The 21,570-nt window shown below is 44.5% G+C and overlaps 1 protein-coding gene across 2 annotated transcripts in view; it reads right to left on the bottom strand.

Annotated features, from left to right (window-relative positions):
• The window catches only part of CPM (carboxypeptidase M), a 74,497-nt gene extending 56,109 nt beyond the window's left edge, over positions 1-18,388 (bottom strand). The window contains exons 1-2 of one of the 2 annotated variants that reach the window (XM_084878919.1): positions 18,119-18,388; positions 17,467-17,629 (exon numbers count right to left, since the gene is read on the bottom strand). In XM_084878919.1, the coding sequence (XP_084735045.1) occupies positions 17,467-17,626 (160 nt within the window). In that variant the 5' untranslated portion in view covers positions 17,627-17,629; positions 18,119-18,388. Of the gene's footprint in view, positions 1-17,466; positions 17,630-17,929; positions 17,986-18,118 lie in introns of those variants that run through there. The other variant, XM_084878918.1, reaches the window with a different exon arrangement.
• Between the last annotated feature and the right edge of the window lie 3,182 nt (positions 18,389-21,570).

The following is a 21,570-nucleotide window of genomic DNA, read 5'->3' as shown; positions in this document are numbered from 1 at the left end:
CATGTGGAATGCATTCAATATTTTCTAATAGATACAATCTTGTTCTGACCTGTTTCAGAGGGCACTGAACCTCTGTCAAGCATCACTTATACACGTCCCACTAGGATACTACGTTCCAAAAGGTGGGAACTGATACCCCTGGCACACGCCAGAGTGGCTGGCACATCGCCTGGCCTATGGCACTTCCTCAGTCTGTTCTTGCAAAGGTACCACGGGCAATGGGAGTTTTCGTGCTACCCGCTCCTGTTCCTGGAATGTTATATGATCAGGTCCGTGTGAAAATCCCATGTAGAAAGTTAAAGCTGAGCTGCTCTGGCTCCCCCCTCACTGCCAGTCTCCCCCCCTCCCCCTCCTGAAGTGCCCCGTGTCTCCTCCACAGAAGCCGGTAGCTCTAGAGAACATCTGAAAACTGAAAGACCTGGGGCCTTGAATCCTGACAGACCTGGGTGTGAGTTTCCAGCTCTGCCACTTTCTAGCTCAGTTGTCCTGGGCAAGTCACCTTTCCCTGAGCTCCAGTTTCCCATCTGTAACACCGGGCTAACACTACCCAATGAGTTCCCTGATGCCAGGGTTCCAAAGAACATGTGAAAGTTGCTAGTACACAGTAAACATTCAATACAGTGTCCCAACTTCATGACCGATCCTCAGGCGCCCCTTTTTAATCCTTTTAAAACACTTTCCCAAGGATAGAGAACAGAATGTCCCATGTAAACAGTTCTCTTGGGGCTACGTTTCTAGTGAAGAGTTACGTGAGTCAAAATACTTTCTCTATTTATCACTGTTCTTTGAACAGCCCGTTTCTAAAAAGAAAACCACCATGATGACGAACATCCTCCTAAAACTCGGTGTTTTCCAGGGAGCACAAGCTCAGATCCCTCCCTGCTGAGGCTCGTTAGAAATGGCCATCCACTCTCTGTCCTCGTCCATAGGCACAAGGGCCGTTCCCTCTCCTCCGCTCACAGGGCTCTGCTGCTTCCTGCTGCGCCAGCCCACCGGCCCCCAGGCTCCAGTCTCTTGTCCCTTCCGCTTTTCCTGGAATCCCTATCCCCGCACCAATCTGCCTGGTAACGTCCAAAGCTCTGTTCCAGCACCCGTTTCCCTGAAAAGCCTTTCTCAGCTGGACCCAGCACCCCGGAGGCCAGGCCTGTTCCCGTGCTTTTCCCGTCACAGGTCTGAGTTCTCCTCTGTGTCCTTCCACACAGATTCCGATAGACAACAGGAGCGCTCCATAAATGTGTGTTGAACAAATAGGTAAGTGAATTTAAAAAGACAAATTTGGGTTAATGATTCAGATCCATCAATTACCAAGATATCATTTGGGATCCTTTGTTTACTTTATCTATAAAATCTATCTGTTCTTGGCTCTCACATGGGAATGTAAATAACAGGTCACAGAGTTTTTGTGTAGCTTAAAGGAGAAAAGTCTGTCAAGGGCCTAGCCCAGTGTGCCTGGCATATCATAGGTACTCAATGAACAGGAGTTGCTTTTCTTTCATTTTCCCACACTCATTGCTCGCATTGAATAGCCCCAACCTCATTGCTCATGTTGAATAGCTTACCTAGAGCATGAGACCAAGATTAATTGCAGAAAATACAAGCAGTTGTATTTCATAATAATAATGTTCCAAAATTATTCTTAAGTAGAAAGTATCTGTTCCTATCATGAGCACTGATGGCGGGCATGTAAATGGAAAACAGTATAGAGGTTTCTAAAAAAAAAAAAAAAAAAATTAAAACTAGAATTACTAATTCTAATATTACAAATATTTAAATGACCCAGCAATCCCATTTCTGTGAGTATATTCAAAGGAAATAAACTCACACTATCTCCAAGAGATATCTACATTCCTATGTTCATTGAACACACATACATACACACACACACACACACACTCATCCAACACCTGCACACACACACACACACACACACACACACACATCTTTCAGCCATAAAAAAGGAAATCCTGCCACTTGCTACCACGTGGATGAAACTTAGCATTATACTATAATAAATGAAATAAGTCTGAGATAGACAAATACTGCATGACTTTACTTACGTGTGGAATCTAAAAAAGCTGACCTCAGAGAGCAGGACGGTGGTTACCAGGGGGTGGGACCAATGGGAAGGTATTGGTCAAAGGGAACAAACTTCCAGTTGTAAGATGAGTAAGTTCTGGGGAGCTCATGTGCAGCATGGTGGCGATGGTTACAAAACTGCATCACGTGCTTACATGTTCTCACCATCACAACAACAAAATAGCAATTATGTGAGGGAAGGAGGTCTGAACTAACCTTATGATCATCTTATAATACACACGTGTGTCAAATCACCACATCCTACCCTTTAACTCACACAATTCTATCTCCATACAGCTGGGAAGGAGTATCTGTTCCTAGGACTCCGGCTTTCTCTTTGAATTACAGACTCAGTTCATAGTCATCAGTTTTTGCATGGTTGGCATACACAGAATTTATCTCCAAAATCACTGATTAAAGAACATTTGTGTGTGTGTGTGTGTGTGAGATCTGTGTTCTATGAGGACAAAAAGAAAAGACACTGTGTATAACACAGAACTGGTTTAAGTGAACAACTTGATCTAAGTTCGGTATTTAAACCAGAACTCCCCACACTGCCTGTTCTTAGGGGCTGTTACACGTTTTACAGATTTAATACTGCCTTTTGTTGGTGCTCCGCTTTTCTCACCCCAGTGTGTTGTATTTTCTCACTTTTTTACATCCCAGAAAAGGCTGCTTTGCCTTATTATTATTTTTTTAAAGGGAATCTTTATTGTAATGCAAGGTGAATTATAAAATTATTAGCAAGTTTCCCGTCAGAAAAATTCCCATTTTTCTGATCACGCATGAGTCCCGAGGATGACTGTGGCTCCCCTGGATGAAGCAGAGTCTTTAACCATGGTACAAGTCTTCCATGATCAGCCCACCTGGCCTGTGCTCTCCCCTCCCCTCCTCCCTCTCTCCAGCAACAACGAATTTCTTTTGTTCCTCAAGGTCAGTATGCTCCCTCCAGACCAGGTCTTTGAACACGCTATTTACTGCCTTGCTTTCCGCTTTCTCCCTCTCACCTGGCTGCCTCTATTTATCTTTTTGGTGTCAGTCAGGGTAAATCCGCCCCCTCTACAGAACCCCTCCGCTCTGCAGGGCCAATCACACCTGTATTTATTGAATGACTCTTCCACCCACCCACCCACCTCTCAGAATGTCAACTCCCTTAGGGCAGGGCCAATCTATGACCTCCATATTCCTAGGCCAGCACATGCCACAAACCATATTAGGCATTCAACAAATGTGCACTGAGAAAATTAAATCAGTCCTGTCTAGACAAACACAGAATGTAACTATCCTTTGAGACATGTCACTCAACTTTATGGCTCTCCCCTTAACCAAACTGAGCGCTAAAGTCCTGAAATGTTCACTAGTTAATGGCGTTACTCTGTACCCTCAAGTCAGTGGGCGGCATGCAGCAGGCTGAAAGCACCAAGGTAAACACGAAGATTCATGATGTGCACCTGGGACCTATGGGGGCCGGTGCCCTGGCTGGTGGCACGGCCTTGAAGAACTCTGCACTGTCAACACTAGAGTTGGCTTCTTGATGTTTGTGATTCCACTGCTTGGAGTTATCAGCAGTGCTTGGACCAGAATGGTCATCAGTTTGAAAACAGGCATTGACACACACAAAATGATTCATTTCTGTAGATTGAGAATCCTTTAAATGTTGAAAATGAACTGTATATCATGGAAGCATGGAACAGATTGTAGAATCTCAGAGGGAAGGCGGGGGAGGGAGGGTGGGTAGGAATTAATCAACCAAAGGCCTGTATGCATATGTGCATAACCCATGGGGAAAAAGAGGACATATGTAATACTTTCAACAACAAAAAATATGTTAATAAAAGAATTTTAAAAAAAGAAAACAGATAATGAACTGTACAACAATAAACGACGACTTTGTAATCATTCATTCAAAGTGCGCACACATTTTTGGGAACACCCTACATATGTCATCACCCTGCCGTTCCTGCTCGGCACCCTTTGCTCAATAACCCTCAGCTGGGAGTGGGACTTTGTGCTGAGTCATCAGTCCCTCTGCAGCTCCCTCTGGGTGGTCAGGGGACCCTGAAACAGCCTCCTTCTGGAACCGTGGCCCTCCTTGATGACTGTGATACTGCTGCTGCCTCCTGCCTCCTTGCTGACTCCCTTTCAACCCCCTTAGCTGGCTTGTCTCTACCAGCCTCTAAATGACATAAGGTCCTGCAGCTCTAATTCTGGCCTTTCCTCTCCACGCTCTGGACTATTTTCTTAGTCCCATGGCTTTCCATACCATCTATATGTTGATGATTCTCAATTTCACTTCTACCGTCCAAGCTCTCCCCAAAACTCCACACACATTCCCACTTGTCTACTGCACATCCCCATTGTATGTCTACATTGGGGATGTCCATTGTTTGAAATAAGGATTTCAAACTATAAAAAACTGTCTACATCAGAGCTCTTGATTTGACTCCAAGCGTGTTCTAGTTTTTCCCATCTGGGTAAGTAAAACCTCATACTCTCCGTTGCCCATGCATGAATCCCAAAGGTCATCCTGGCTTTTCAACTTTTTCCTGCCCACCCACCTCCCAGTCTGTTCCCTCCACCTAGCACCTCTCCCCTGCTCAGTGGGCTTCGGCCCCTCTGCTCTCCTTTCTACAGAGCACAGCACACCTGCTTACCTTCGGCCTCTTCCCTTTGAACCAGCGGATGCTAGAGCCTGACAACATATTTCGTACACGTAGAAGCACATGTTCTTAAAACTCAAAAAATGACCAAACCCGATTAAATGTCTGTTAAGGCTAGAATGAGGTGTTTTCCAGCTTATCTTTCTGTTTCTTCATAAACAGAAAGGAGCCGAAACCAATTTGGCTCAGTGGATAGAGCGTCGTCCTGCGGACTAAAAGGTCCCGAGTTTGATTCCAGTCAAGAGCATGTACCTTGGTTGCAGGCACATCCCCAGTAGGGGGTGTGCAAGAAGCAGCTGATTGATGATTCTCTCTCATTGATGTTTCTAACTCTCTATCCCTCTCTCTTTCTCTCTGTAAAAAACTAATAAAATATATATATTTAAAAAATAAAAATAAACAGAAAGGAACTTACCAGTAACAAATGATAGACCAGCTAGGCTTATCTCTAGCACAATAAGGTTATCCCTTTGAGTTCCCAAGGGTAATAGAAAAATAAAAATAAAAATGTTCCCCAGTGGAGCAAGCTTTATCTGAAATTTAACTCCATGTGCACCTGGTATTATTATTAAGGTATAAATAAATTTCTCTAAATAAGACGAATGGCAAAGCTCCTGTGGAATTACCTCATGTTAAAATGACCTGTGCTCCTGTGTCCCCAGGTCTCTACACTTTCACAAGTGTGAATACCCTGCATACACATTGAAAGAATTTTTAAAAATATATATTTTATTGATTTTTTTTTTCTACAGAGAGGAAGGAAGAGAGAGAGAGAGTTAGAAACATCAATGAGAGAGAAACATCAATCAGCTGCCTCCTGCACACCTCTTACTGGGGATGTGCCCGCAACCAAGGTACATGCCCTTGACCGGAATCAAACCTGTGACCTTTCAGTATGCAGGCCAACGCTCTATCCACAGAGCCAAACCAGTTAGGGCCATAGTAGAAGAATTTTAATGGTTGGGCTCTACCAAGTTGCCAACAATGGCAAGAGAGTGAATACTTAATAGGGCCTAAAAATTAAAGTTAAGATACCTTCAACAGTCTACCTATATGTGTCTTTCCAAACCTGTCTTTCTGAACCACTCACAGCAAGAATCCTATATAATAAAGAGGTAATATGCAAATTGACCATCACTCTCTCACAAAGATGGCTGCCTATGACCAGGCTGGCAGGGGTATTAGTGAGGGACGACCAAATGGCTGAACAGCAGGCTGCGTGGGGCGACCAGGCTGGTAGGGGGGTGGGGGCAGTTGGGGATGACCAGGCCGGGGAGGGGGGCATGTTGGGGGCAACCAGGTTGGCAGGGGGGCAGTTAGGAGTAGCCAGGACAGTGAGGGCAGGTGCAGTTGGCAGGTGACCAGGTTGGCAGGGGAGCAGTTGGGGGCAACCAGGCTGGCATGCAGAGGCAATGAGGGACCATCAAGGCAGCACGGGGGGTGGGATCAAGGCAGCACGGGGGGCAGGGGTGGGGACAACTAGGGGCGATCAGGCAGGCAGGTAGGTGAGTGATTAGGAGCCAGTGGTCCAGGATTGTGAGAGGGATGTCTGACTGCCGGTTTAGGTCCAATTTAGGGATTGGGCTTAAACCGGCAGTCGCACATCCCCCGAGGGGTCCTGGATTGGAGAGGGTGCAGGCTCTGCTGTTATTTAATAACTAGAGGCACCCACTAGTGCCTTCATCTTAAATCTGTACAACATTCCTGAGTATGGAGAGGGGAAAAAACAAATAAACAACAACAAAAAAAAACCTTAAAATTGAGGGGTTTCAGATCTCTGTTTAACTTTTTTGGTGGGAAAGTCTTCATCACATGAAGAAAGAGAAAGGCTTCTCTCTTTTAACATTTTCCAAATAAAGTTATTTGGAGAATTATTCTTGTGCTGTTCAAATAGAACCAGGGATATTTACTTAAACTCTGCTTAATGGAGGTGTGTGTATTCTGTATTTACTCTCTCTTCCTTAGCTACATGTCTGGTTAGGTTTGGGGCTGAGGGGAGGGAGGAAAGAACCACTCCAGACCTGTCAGTGAAGAGCTGAATGAGGCCCTTCCCTGCCTGAGACGCACCAACTTCCCCGCTGCCTCCTCCTCCACTCCGGGAGCGTTCCTGAAGCTGTGGCATAAGAAGTCCTCCACGTCTACTGCTCCAAAGTTATATTACTGACCATAAAAACATTGTAGCCAAAAAGGTTTACATTGCCAAAAAAAAACAGGTTCATTTTCTCAAGAGACTGAAGTACTTACTATATACTATATACTATATACGTCACTATGTAAAGTAATATGTAATGTTACATATATGTGTAACATTACATATTAACTACATAGAGTGGCCAGATTACTATGTAACTACATAGAGTGGCCAGATTACTATGTAACTACATAGAGTGGCCAGATTACTATGATTTCTGAACGCATTATAATCTGGCCACTCAGTGTATTTGTATCTCAAATGGGTACCAAAAGTATTCCAGACTTTTGCTGGAGATCAATGACCTATTTGCAATGAGCTTTCTATCAGCCAGTGCAAAGGGGAAAACTGATCATCAGGTACAGGATTTATAATAACTTTGATATCAAATAAATGAGGTACTCAAGAGAAGTACACTGGGTGGCCAGATTATTATGTATTCAGAGATCAGAATAATCTGGCCACTCAGTGTATGTAGAAGTATATATATAAATACACATCCTATACAACATACTTATACAATATAACATATTATATACTACTAGAGGCTCGGTGCATGAATTCGCACACTGGTGGGGTTCCTCAGCCTGGCCTGTGCCCTCTCGCAATCTGGGACCCCTTGGGGAATGTCAGGCTGCGGGTTTCGGACAGATCCTAGCAGGTCAGGCTGCACCACTGCACCTGCACTTGCCAGCCACGAGCCCGGTGTCTGATGCCCATTGGTCAGCTGAACGGTGCTCCCGCTGTGGGAGCACACTGATCACCAGGGGGCAGCTCCTGCATTGAGCAGTGCCCCCTGGTGATCAGTGCATGTCATAGCGACCAGTTGACCAGTCCTTTGGTCACTTAGGCTTTTAGATAGATAGATAGATAGATAGATAGATAGATAGATAGATAGAGATACTGTATAAAAATATATTTACATTCATGTTCCACTTGCCACATATAGAAAGTCTTCAGCTTTGACCTGTAGAGTGTGTGTCACATATAAGCACATATTGGCCTTGGACACAAAGATGGGCAAAGCCTGGTCCCTGCTCTCCAGGTGCAATGTATAGAAGGAAGATGCTTGGGAAGAGGCGTGGGAAGGGATGCTAACTCTTTCCAGAGGACTAGGACAAGGCTTTCAGGAGGAGGTACAATCCTACATAATAAAAGGCTAATATGCAAATTGACTGAACAGCAGAACAACCGGTTGCTATGATGCTCACAGACCACCAGGAGGCAAACCTCAATGCAGGAACTGTCCCCTGGTGGTCAGTGTGGTCCCACAGGGGGAGTGCCACTCAGCCAGAAGCTGGGCTCATGGCTGGCAAGCGCAGCAGTGGTGGCGGGGGCCTCTCCTGCCTCCATGGCAGCGCTAAGGATGTTCAACTGCCAGCTTTGGCCCGTTCCCCGTGGGGAGAGGGCCTAAGCCGGCAGTCAGATATCCCCCGAGGGCTCCTGTACTGCAAGAGGGCACAGACCGGGCTGAGGGTCTCTCCCCCTCCCCCGACTGCACAATTTTTGTGCACCAGGCCTCTAGTTTACAAATAAGCCTTCACATTCACACCTGCTCTAAAAATGAGAAATCATGCTAAGTTTCACCTGCTGTATCCGTAATACACCTGTGCACTTTGTCAGAAAAGAGTCTTAGGTATGCATTTAGGTAATTGTCTGTTCCTGTGATTTAGCTAGGTTTCATAATTTGTATCTCAAATGGGTACCAAAAGTATTCCAGACTTTTGCTGGAGATCAATGACCTATTTGCACTGAGCTTTCTATCAGCCAGTGCAAAGGGGATCTAGTTTCCTCAGAGAGATTCCTGTCAGAGAAAGTAAAACACCGGGAAAGCAACTAATTGAAAGCTCATGGTTTAAACAAATAGAAGAGTTACTTAGATGGTTTCATCTGGTGAACTCCGTGATAGGGTAAATCCTCCAAATACGTGAGCGCTGTTGTTAATGCCTCCATACCCACCTAAAAGGCCGTTATCTTTAGCTCTGGGTAAATTCATGATAAGTTTGTGGGGCCAGTTTGAAGGCACCGTGTTTGAAGTCGGCCGCACTTTTCCTGACACAGTGAAGACTGAGCCCTCCGGTGTGAAGCTATGCATGTGAAAGGTCACAGACCAGAAATTCTGTACTTTAATTTAAACACCTGGCACGCAAAGATAAGAAACATTTTGAATGTGCAATGCATGTCTGTTCTATTTTAACACGTACTCAAATGAGGACTTACAAACCTCTCAGTGAACAGCTAGACTGTATGCCACCGAACTGCTAAGAAGCTAGGAAGCATATCAATTGTTTCAAATCACTGGATAGGAAGAGTTCATTGAACCCCTTCCCTCTCCCCCAAAAGCATGTTGGTATTTAATATAATATTTCTTTTTAAAAAATATATATTTTATTGATTTTTTACAGAGAGGAAGGTAGAGGGATAGAGAGTTAGAAACATGGATGAGAGAGAGACATCGATCAGCTGCCTCCTGCACATCCTCCACTGGGGATGTGCCCGCAACCAAAGTACATGCCCCTGACCGGAATCGAACCCAGGACCTTTCAGTCTGAAGGCCGACGCTCTATCCACTGAGCCAAACCGGTCTTGGCAAATATAATATTTCTTTAAATTTTTACTTTAAAATTCTTTGTATACTTTCTTGCTTTATACTCTTAGAGAAAGGGAAATTCTAACTATGCAAACAAAAAGAAGGAAACAGGGCTAACGGCGGTTATCATCTCTCAACCCCAGACCCTGCTGTCACCACTGTCGCCTCCAGTCACACGGTGAATGCATCTATTACACATGCAGACTAATTCAGCTGTGTGGTCACTGGTGTCAGCATTTTATGAATGTGAAATACCTCTCAGTCAAGTTCAGAGAGAAACAAAAATCAAAATTTTCCTTTTTAACTACTTATATTCCTGAAAAGCTTCTTTATTAAGAATGTGAGGATGGGGGAGAAGTATTTTGTGTTTGTATATAAAACAAAGTATGGTTTTTAAAAATATATATACATTATTGATTTATTTTTTTTTACAGAGAGGAAGAGAGAGGGATAGAGAGTTAGAAACATTGATCAGCTGCCTCCAGCACACCTCCTACTAGGATACATGCTTTTGTCCAGAATCGAACCTGGGACCTTTCAGTCCGCAGGCTGATGTTCTATCCACTGAGCCAAACCAGTTAGGGCCAGAGTATGGTTTTAAGCTCAGATCATTGTAAGCTGGTCTTTCCTCTATGGGGGGCATTAGAAAATGTTGGGGGCAATTTTTCACTATGCATGACTATTCTGTGCTTTGCTAACAAGATCAGGAGGCCTCATCAAGGAATGAACCCCCTACTCATATGGCCTAAACCTCCTCAATTCCCAAAAGTCCCTCTAGGGGGGGCTACTGCTCTTAATGAGAACCATTGTTTTCAGAAAGCAGTTTGGTGGATGGGTGTTCTGTCTGTTCTGTAGATGTGTAAACCAGAATCTCTGCCTTCTGTCTCACAATCCAAGAGTTTTGCATTTAGGAAAAAATTAGGTTTATACAAAAAAAAAAAAAAAAAAAAGGAATTCAAACTGCTCTGGATGAAACTGTGAATACCAAAAAGAGTTCAAGAAATTCCACAGATCACTCACAAAAAAACAAAAACAAGCCCTAGCCAGTTTCACTCAGAGTGTTGGCCTGTGGACTGTAGGGTCCCAGGTTCTATTCTGTCCAAGGGCACATGCCTGAGTTGTGGGCTCAATCCCCAGTAGGCAGCATGCAGAAGACAGCCAATCAATGATTCTCTCTCATCATTGATGTTTCTATCTCTTAGGGGCAGGAATCTAAGCCAAAATTCGGGAGTCTTTTGAGCATCTGAAATTGTATAAAGATTGTATAAAGATTCCTGGCAGAGGAATTAAATAAATATCTGTTCAATGAATATATGAAGGTGAGAGCACTTGGGGAGGAAAGCATGAGAAATAAATTCTTCCATATATATTAAACACAATGAAAAATTGATAGTACAGTAATCTATCATGGTCATCATCATCATCATCATCACCTCAGCACAAGATCTATCCTCTTAGCAAAATTGTTAAGTATATACTCCAGTATTATTAAATATAGGCACTATGTTGTACAGTAGACCTCTAAGATGTATTCATCTTGTATAACCAAAACTTTGTACCCTTTGACAAATACTACTGTAATCTTTCAAACCATTAAGGCCAGTATTGATTTATGAGTGGTATAAGATTTGGAGTTGTTTTTTTTCTTAGCATACATTTCTCCTGAGATTATAAATCAATACAATCCTTTTGGAAGGCAATTTGGTTACATGTATCAAATACATAAAACTGCTGAAGACCCAGTAATTTCCTTTTTGGAAATGTATCTCTAATAGCAGCTAATGTATCCCTAAACAGTAGCTCTTATGTAGGGCTTATTATGTGCCAGGAGTTACTCTAACAACCTACAAAGTAAAGAATCTAGAATCTGCTGTCTTAGCTACAAAGATGTTCACTATGGCATTGTTTGTAACAGGAAAAGTTTACAAGCAAACTAAATGTCCATCAGTGGGGTATGAGTTAAATAAGCAATAGTACATCTATAGGACACAAAGCAGGTATTAAAAATCAAGGTTTCACCTGGCCAGTGTGGCTCCGTGGTTGAGCATCGACCTGTGACCCAGGAGGTTACAGTTCAATTCCCAGTCAGGGCACATGCCTAGGTTTTGGGCTTGATCTCCAGTAGGGGGTATGTAAGAGGCAGCCAATCAATGATTCTCTTTCATCATTGGTGTTTCCATCTCTTTCTCTCTCTCCCTTCTTCTCCCTCCCTCTCTGAAATCAATAAAAATATATTTTTCTAGATAACGTTTTCATGGACAAACAAGATTTGTGGCTCAGTGGGAGAGGGGAAGCCACCTGTTATCTTTGGACGGTGAGATTTTAATTTTCTTTTTGGTGCTTTGTTGTATCTCCCAAATTTTGTAAATGAACTTGTTTAGTAGAGTCACATTTCAGCTACTCAGTTACCAAGTGGTTAATGGGTAGTATAATGGACAACACAGCTACAGATCCTTGGCAGAAGCTGGACTCACATCAAATGTGCCCAGACCATGAACCTGAAACCCTCACTCACAACCTCAGTCTCCATGTAGCCATCTACATCCATGTCAGGCTGCTTCTTGAAAGAGAAAAGGCATGCGCTTGGGAGATAGGTGAACCTGAGTTCGAACCCTCCTCTAACACTTGTCAGCCGTGCAATTTTCAGCACGTTGACTTCTCTGTGTCTCATTTGACCTGTTCTATAAATGAGGATAATGCCTAGTTTGAGTTGTTGAGATTGAAATGATGTGTTAAAATACCTAATACAGAGAAAACACTTGATAACAGAGATTTTTTTATTATTATCCCTTGACCTTTGCAACCTTCCTTAATCAGGTAAAAGCTCCTAGAACTAATTTTGGGGGGTGTGAAGAGCCAAACAAAAGTTGAATGTATGCATTCACAATGGAAACACACAATAAACACATTCGTATTTTCAAGCAGGCTACCTGATGCAGGGAACAAATGGCACCTATCTTGGCTTGCTCCGCATAGTATCTGCCCAGCAAATATTCATTACGTAAACATAGATTGCGGAATATGTACCAGGTAGCCTGCTACACAAAGGGCATTAGGAATTTTTAAAAAATATATTTTATTGATTTTTTACCGAAAGGAAAGGAAAGGGATAGAAAGCTAGAAACATCAATGAGAGAGAAACGACCAACTGCCTCCTGTACACCCCCTACCGGGGATGTGCCCTCAACCAAGGTACATGATCTTGACCGGAATCAAACCTGGGACCTTTTGGTCCACAGACTGATGCTCTACCACTGAGCCAAACTGGTTTCGGTGGCATTAGGAATTTTTAAAAAGGGGCAGGGGAGAAGCTTCCTTAACTGAATGGAGGGATGAACCAATGACCATTATACTTTTACTGTTTTTTTTCAACTCAGTTGTCAGGTTGTTTTGCTTGTTTGTTCTGAGTTGCTTCTCTTGTTTCATGCAGATTTTTTTTTTACTATGGCATTAGGTAGTGGGGTTTCTCCAAAAGATTCAACTGAAATATGGTCAGTCCACTATGTCTGAATCTAGGTGAAGGGTGCACATGCATTCAACTTTTGTGTGGTTTTCAAATACTTCCAAATTAAAAACTGAAAAAAATCATCAAATATAACAAGTAAATTATTATGTCATGCATCAATGATTTTATAACATCACTGTTTATAAAAAAAAAGATCAGAAACTATACTGATGCCTCAAAGAGGTGAATGACTAAGAAAATCCAGGTAATCAAAAGTATGAAATACTATATAACAACCAATTCACATCTGCAGACTTTGTCAATTCATAAAAATATGCAATGAACCCTAAGCGATTTGGCTCAATGGATAGAGCATCGGTCTGCGGACTGAAAGGTCCCAGGTTCCATTCTGGTCAAGGGCATATGCCTTGGTTGCAGGCACATCCCCAGTAGGAGGTGTGCAGGAGGCAGCCAATCGATGTTTCTCTCTCATCAATGTTTCTAACTATCTCTCTCCCTTTCTGTTAAAAAAATAAATAAATAAATAACAAATACCTATGCAATGAAATAACAAGAAGGGGGGGCAGAGTAGAATTCATGATTACAACAATGAAAACATATAAAATATGCATTTACAAAAATAAAAAAATATATTCAGTGAGGCAGGAATATTACTTCCCCTTCAGGGTAGGTTGCACGTGTTCATAACAGAAAAAGAAAAATAAACATCACGTATAATGAATCCTGTTTGCTAAGCAAACTTATCTTGCACTAGAGGGCAGGTCGGCCAGGAGAAATTGCCTATCTAGTGAAGCGTGCCAACCAAGGGGCACTGTCTTTAATGCCCCTACTAACATGCAGAGAGACTGCGGCCATGACTCTCAGCTACAGTGTGTAGGTTCGCCTACCACTTGGGATCTAAGAGCAGATTTGGGATTTTTCTCAATCTGAGTGGATTATTCAGAACATACTCAGTTCAAACATTTGACCACTAGTGTCAGATTTTTCTTTTCACAGGATAACTCCTCAGTCCTTTAACCACAGGGACACGTATAACAAACCACCACCACAGCAAAAAGCCTGCTGGTCCTGTTCCTGGAGAGACAAGAAGATCTCGGTTCTTGTCTTCTTGAGGAAAAGATTTCAGTCAAAAGACAATCAAGTGTACAAAAGCAGGCAAGAATTTATTGACCGCAGCAAAAATATACTTAGGAGAGTGAAACAAGGAAGGGCATAGAGGAAGCAACAGGAGACATAGGCTGGGCTGCCTTAGCTCACTGGGAAGTCAGAGAACAGGGGGCCTTGGAGACAGGTTCAAGGGGATTAGCCCTGGATTAGGTGCTGCTCCCCATTGCTCCCCTGACTACAAGTATCATAGGGTCTCTTAGAGGTTAGCATGTGGGAGGGGGAGAAGGAGGGTGGCACAGGTATGCTCTGTGGAGGGAGAGTGCCCTGGAACCTTCACTTTTAGGGGTTTTGAAGGCTGAGTATTGCCTGGGTTTCGGGCTCAATCCCCAGTAGGGGGCGTACAGGAGGTAGCCAATCAATGATTCTCTCTCACCATTGATGTTTCTATCTCTCCCTCACCCTTCCTCTCTGAAATCAATAAAAATATTTTTAAAATAAATAAATAAAGGCTGGGTGTTTAGGCAGGGTGTTAGGGGCAGATCAATAGACTATTCAACAGCTTTATGCTGACGTACCAAATGAGATTTATTCCCTTAATTTGTCTGTCCTTGAGTGTGGTTGGAAAATGGCACCAGTTGGGTTTCTGTTATCTGTCTTTCAGAGTAGGGCTACCATTGTATTTAAACTATTTACCCTCTGGTTGGGAAGGAGAAGTGCAAACCACTTACTCTTAAGTGTCCTTGGTTTAAGGAAGATAAGATTGATCAGGTGGCTGCAAACTGCTGTTTAACCAACTTAAGTTTCCCTATTCTGCTGGTCCTGGAATTTTCCTAGCTTCTTACCATTCTATAACAGTTTGTGGTCTGGTATCACGCAGGACAGATCAAAACAGCTGGCTAGCATGAAGAGACTCCCCAGCTTTCAAGGACACTTTGTGCTTAAAGAAGTAAGAACTTACCAAAGCTAGTACTGAAGCCAGTATTAAAATTAACAACATCCTTCTCACCTTGCGGTTTAAATGATGACTGAACAATAACTCAAGCTAGTTGTGGTCTATATTTTCTTTGTTAATGTAATTAGTATCCTTAGATCTTTTAAAATTGTCCCTCTCTAACCTTAAGGGGAAATGATTTCAAAAGGTTGAATACGTATGCTGATTCAAGATACAGCTTTCTCAGGCATCTAACCTCTATAATTTTGGATTACAGGGCAATGTAGAGTAATTCTAGCACCATCTCTTTTGGCAATGTTTTAAAACAAAGGCACCATTATACACATAAGCCTTGGATTTTTATTTATATTTTGCATTGCACATGAGTATGTTATACTTCTTTAAAATAAACCTTGCGGGAAGGGGAGAGGAGTAGGGAGGAGGGGGGAGTTTGAAGATGAAAAAATAGAGATCCAAACTGTTGTAGGCAATTAGACAGACTGAGTAGAGCAAGAACAATGAGCTGGGTACAGAAGGTCCCCAGGATTGAAAGCCTCAGATGCCTAGTGGACAATCACTTGTAGGGTGGGACCTTGGCCCCAGGGTAACTTTCCCTCCACTAGTGAAGATCAAGGGCTTGGACCCTCTGACTTCTTCTCCTTAGAGATAACATCTATGCTTCCATTGTCAGGTTCAGATAAGCAACAAAAACAGCCGCAAGTCAGGACCTCCTGCATTGAGTCATGACCCCCTGCCCTGGTGCTGGCCAATCAGTGTGGAGACCACAACCTTAAAAGGACACACCTGAAAAACTGTTGAAAATTCTATTAAGATCTTCCCCTGGCCAAAGCCGGTTTGGCTCAGTGGATAGAGCGTCCGCCTGCAGACTGAAGGGTCCTGGGTTCGATTCCAGTCAAGGGCATGTGCCTTGGTTGCGGGCACATCCCCAGTGGGGAGTGTGCAGGAGGGAGCTGATCGATGTTACTCTCTCATCAATGTTTCTAACTCTCTAATCTCCTTTCCTCTCTGTAAAAAATCAATTATATATATATATATATATTTAAAAAAAAATCTTCCCCTGGCACTTCCCCGAAAATGTCCACCCTAAAACCTTAGGACTGAGGACCCAGGGCGCTCTCGCCTCAGGAGCACACACCAGTCTTTCTGTTCCCTTCCCTCTTCTCTTCTCTTCCTCGCCTCAGGCATGTTACCATTAGCTCCTTCACTCCCCAGCTCCCAGGACCCTTCCTTTAGCTCTATAACTTGATTCCTCAGCCCATTTCTTCTAGGAATTACTGTTCCTACCTCTGTACTTTACCCAATAAATGTTCTCTTACAGTTTGGGTCTTGCTCTGAATTCTTTCCTAGCCAGAACCCAAGTCTGAGGTTGCTGAACCCAGGTTTGGTCTCACCCACCAGTCAGACATCTTTGTAGGTATCAGTAAAACAAAGGAGGATTAAGCAGCAGTATCTCCTATGGACACAGACAATGGGGTGGCAGGAGGGGGGCACGGGAGTGGGCTGGAAGAGGTTAGTGAGGGGAAAAGGAGGACCTATGTAATGCTTTCAGCAATGAAGATTAAAAAAGAAGTAATAGCTAATAACTTTATTTGCCTTGCCCCCAAATGTCCTAGCCCTGAAGTACTGATCTCAGAGCCAATCCTGGTTGTAAAACTTACCATCTGAGTGACCTTGGGCAAAATCCTTAATGTCTTTAAGGTATTCAACATCCCTGTCTATAGAAATGACAACTATCCAATATAACGTTATATATTGACACTTAATGTATAGTTTCTAAACTAAATCAATAAAGCGATTAAACAGTAGACGTGAAATCACTGTTAACATATTTCTTATCCTGCAATTGTCTTATCCAAATGGATAATTATAAAAACAGCCTTTAACAGTATCAGAGCCACTTTTTAAAAAAAAAACAAAAAAAAACACAAAACATTAAGCATTTGGACTAATTATGCAAGACATGGAAATCTCACCAACAGAACTGCACTGTTTGAGTTTAAGAGAGACCTTTTAGACTTGATACTAACAGTCTGAGTCATATTTTAAAGAAGTCAACTTAAAAGGGAAACCCGAGACGGACACACGGACCTCCTGGGCAGATTATCTACAAAAGGAACCCAAAGACCCATCCCAGCCAACCAATGCCTGCAAGATCCGAAATGACACCACACCCTTCACTCCTAGGACCGAATGACTTCGAACGACGGCGGCGGAGGCACTAGGCAAAACTCAGGTGGTCCTCTTGCCACTCCTCTCAGGAGACCAAATGACACAACACACCAAGGCATAAAGCCGCCAGCAAGCCAGGCATGGGGTCCCCGCCCGGAGCCCCCCGGAGCAGCTCCCTGGAGAGGGGTCCCGGAGCTGAGGTCTGTGCACTAAAGGAAAAGCAAGGTTTGCAGCGGCGCGCAAGGCGGCCCCTACCTTTCACAGACTTCCCCACACTGTGTAAGTGAGTGACAGAACTGTAGTTTTGGGCAACGTTCTTCAGAAACGTTTCCATCTCTTCCTGGTGGTGGTAGCTGAAATCCAGCGCGGCCACCAAGGGCAGCAGCAGCCCGAGCCAGAGGCGGGCGAAGTCCATGGTCTGGAGACGAATAGAAACGGTCAATCAGGCGGAGACCCGGCTGGGAAGGGGATGGGACGGGCGGGGCGGGAGCCGGGGTGGACGTGCCCAGCCCCGGGGACTGACAGTCTAGCGTCCGATCTCCGGACATCACCGCTCCCCGCTCCCGAAGGAGGAGGCAAAAGTTGGAAGCAACACCTTGGGGAGTGAGTGCCCCCGGAGCACGGGCAGCCTGGGGTGCCTGCCATCCCGCCATCCCGCCCCCTGCGCCCCCCTCTCCTCCCGCGTCTCCGCTGATGGTCCGCGCGCACCCGGCCTCACCCCGCGCCGCGCACACCTCCACCGGCCCGCGGCGGCACGGGCGCCCATTATAGCCCGGCCGGGGGGCGGGGCGCGCTCAGGACCCGCCCCTGTCTCCTGATTGACGTCCCTCCGGCCCACTCCGGCGCTCTGGGTCCCTCCGAGGCGGGGCCGGGACGCGCCTCCCGGGCTCCTCCGCCTCCTTCGCACCTGGGCTCCCGGGCGCCGGGGCAGGCGGCGCGGTCTCCGGCTTCGCTCCGCTCCAGCTCCCGCCGCGGAGGGGTTCCCGGGCGCTCCGGCGTCTGGTGTCTCCAGCTGCTGCGGCCAGTTTGTTTGCAGATGTTAGAAGCTCGGCCGGCTCCCCGCGCTGGGTCTTGGGGGCCGCGGGAGGCGCCCCGCGAGCTGAGTTCGGGGTGCATGAGCGCCGCACTGGCGGCTCCGGGGGTCCCTGCGGGCGGAGGGGCCGGGGCCGCGCCCCCAGCCGCGCCAGGCTCCTCAGCCCCGCTCTGCAGTCGCGTGGGATTTGAAAAAGAAAGCATGTGTGCGAAAGTTTTAAATGTCAAGTGTGGAGTCAAGGAAAATTTCCGGCAAATTACAGTATATGGTGAATGAGAGTTGACTAAACCTGAGTTCTATTTAAAGCTGGAAATCGCAGAGAACAAAGCAGAGCCACTATTTGCAAATCCAGGGCTCCCTCCACTCATATGTCCTAGGTCAACATCCGTTCTCCCTCCCTAAAACGCTTCCTTCTGGAAGGACTGGGTGGCCTGTGTTTGCACTGGGGAGAAGGAGGGCTTCCCCCAAACCTGAGGCGGTTTGGGGGAGGGAGGGGCCGGAGACCGCGTACACCTGTCCCGCATTACCTGTGACCGCATTGCCTGTGACCGCAAGGTAATGAGGGCCTCGGTGCCAAGGGTCCTGTGAATATACAAAAAGTTTGAAAACCACTGATTGGCAATAACATTCCTCTTCCACACGTTAAAAGTGGTGGTGCCACGGCCTCACCCCATACGAATGGAACAGGGTTTCTCTCTCTGAGGCCGAGGAAGAGATTTTTTTTTTTTTTTTTTTTTTTTTTTTAGTGCCTTGGGTAAAGGAAGACATAGTATTAAATTAAGTAAAAAAGTCATTAAAATATAAAATGTGCTGGGAAGTAAAAGAATAAAGTCTGGAATGTGTTCACACTTAAGTTGCTATCAACTTAAAATAGACTGCTGTTAAGTAAATAGGATGTTATATGTGAAACCCACCGTAACCACAAAGGAAAAACTTGTAGTAAATGCACAAAAGAAAAGGACAGAGTTTTCAAAAAATTTAAAAAGTGCCTTCGAGAGTTTGCCTGCCCTTTTTTGGCGGCAGGTACTATTGTAAATCGGCCTGTGATTCCCAGGCAGCAGAACAGAAAGGTTTCAGAGCAAAGACTATAAAGTGTCACACATCTGGATCACTCCGTAAGCTGTTTATTAAGGAAATAATCTAGTTTAATTAATACCACTATCCGAATAGTTTTCTAAGAGTTGGAAATTTTTAATTTGATATTGTTGAATTTTTTAGTGGATTAAAAAAAAAGTACGCAGCCATTAACGATGCTAGAAGGGACTTCTATTGATAGAAGGCCTGAAAAGGCTCTCCTTTGATTGTTCACTGAAAGGAGGGGTGTGGGGATAGGGAGATCAGTTAAATTTAGGCAAAGTTACCATAAGGCCTGGGAAAGGGATCTGACAGGAACAAAGTGAAGGGTCGCTGATTGTACGTGAGAAATCACCAGAAGCCGTGGCAGTTCCATGGCTGCCTTTCATGGTTCTGTGAGTGGAGACGGGAGATTTTATCAGGACAGGGGTGGAGGTGGCCGGGGTGGAGATGGCCAGGGTGGTTGTTCCAGAAAGACAGGGGCAAGGTAAAGCTGAAATGACTGTCCTTGGAGTTCACACTGGGTGGGAAGGGAAGCAGATTCAGGAGCAGTCAGTCAGAGAATGGAGGTGGGGAGGACAGAGGACTGAGGGCTGAAGATCCAGAATCTAGCAACTCAGATTGTGGTCCAGGGACAGCACTGGCATCACCTTGGAGCTTGCTGGAAATGCAGACTCTATCTTTCTTCTGGAAAACGGAGATAACCCTCGTGTCCATGACTTGGTGATTATGGTTGTAGGGATCTTACATGGCTGCATACCTTTCTTATTAAGTTGAGCATGGGCACCTTTTCGCTTGCATGACACACTAATAACAGCTTCTCTTTGGCATATCTGAATTGCCAGCATCACTGCTCTTGTGCTTGGGGCCATTATTAAGTGAAATAAGGGTTATTTGAACACAAGGACTGAGATAGCCACAACAGTCGATCTGATAACCAGAAGGCTACTGAATGACTAAAGGATACATAATGGACAATGGGATTATTCATGCCCAAGCAGGACAGTCCGAGACTACTCAGAATGGCATGCAATTTAAAACTTAGGAATTGTCTATTTCTGGAATTTCCCATATGACATTTTCAAACCGTGGTTGACTGCAGGTAACTGACACTGCAGAAAGTGAAACTGTAGTGAAAGGGGAAATGCTGTAGTTGATACTTGTAAGTTCATGGAATCATTTTCTTTTCAATGATCCTTTTGAAAACAGCCTAAATGATGTCCATTCAACACTACCTCACAAAATGAGATTATAAATATACTCAGACAGCAGCCAAAACAGATTCTTTTATCTCTGCATAATTGATTCATTCAGCCAGTTTGTCAATAATTATCGAACATCCAATAATATTGTAAGCACTGTAAATACCGTGGTGGAAAAGCAGGAACAGCCTTTACCTTAATAGAATTCCTATGCTCTTGGGGAAGACTCACAGATAAACAACCACTCAATTAACATTTTGATGTGTATTACAAAATGTAAATCCGGTTGGGGTGGGTATGGGTGGAGGTGAGAGAAGGCTTCTCGAAGATGTGTGTTTGGGATAAAACCTGGGGAGGACGGAGACATGGAGGTTCAGGCAGAGAGAAGAGTATGTTTTATTTTACACTCTCATGTAGTTTTTATTACATTACTTTACACACCTTAGAGACAATATTGAGATAATGAGTAGTTTCATTTTTTTAAATAGATGTACACTGTCATATGCTCTCCTCATTTCTAGCATCCCTACATTCCAAACAATTCTAACAGCTGTTCCCCATCTAAAGAGGTTCTGAACACCCAATTTCTATGGGGGCTGGGGGTTCCACCACCATCAAGCAATTCTCTAGGTACCAGTCTGTCCTGGAGGGTCCAGATGGGTCCCACGGGTTCCAGTGTGTGCTTGCTGTCTTCCACTTCACGTCCACCTTTCCTTCCTGACTACCTACCCTGCAGATTGCAGGCCCCAGCACCAGAGGCAGAATCAATAGCTTTGCAAAGACCACTTAAGGAGATCCAAAAATTGCTGCTGAAAGTTCCGATTCTTTTTTTTTTTTTTAATAATATATTTTATTGATTTTCCACAGAGAGGAAGAGAGAGGGATAGAGAGTCAGAAACATCAATGAGAGAGAAACATCAACCAGCTGCCTCCTGCACACCCCCCACTGGGGATGTACCTGCAACCAAAGTACATGCCCTTGACGAGAATAGAACCCTGGACCCTTGAGTCCATAGGCCGACACTCCATCCACTGAGCCAAATGGCTTTA

This window comes from Pipistrellus hanaki, assembly GCF_964339955.1.
Source record: "Pipistrellus hanaki genome assembly, chromosome: 3".
NCBI lineage: Eukaryota > Metazoa > Chordata > Mammalia > Chiroptera > Vespertilionidae > Pipistrellus > Pipistrellus hanaki.
The sequence above is the reverse complement of the archived record's forward strand: the minus strand, read 5'-3'. Positions and strand labels throughout refer to the sequence as shown.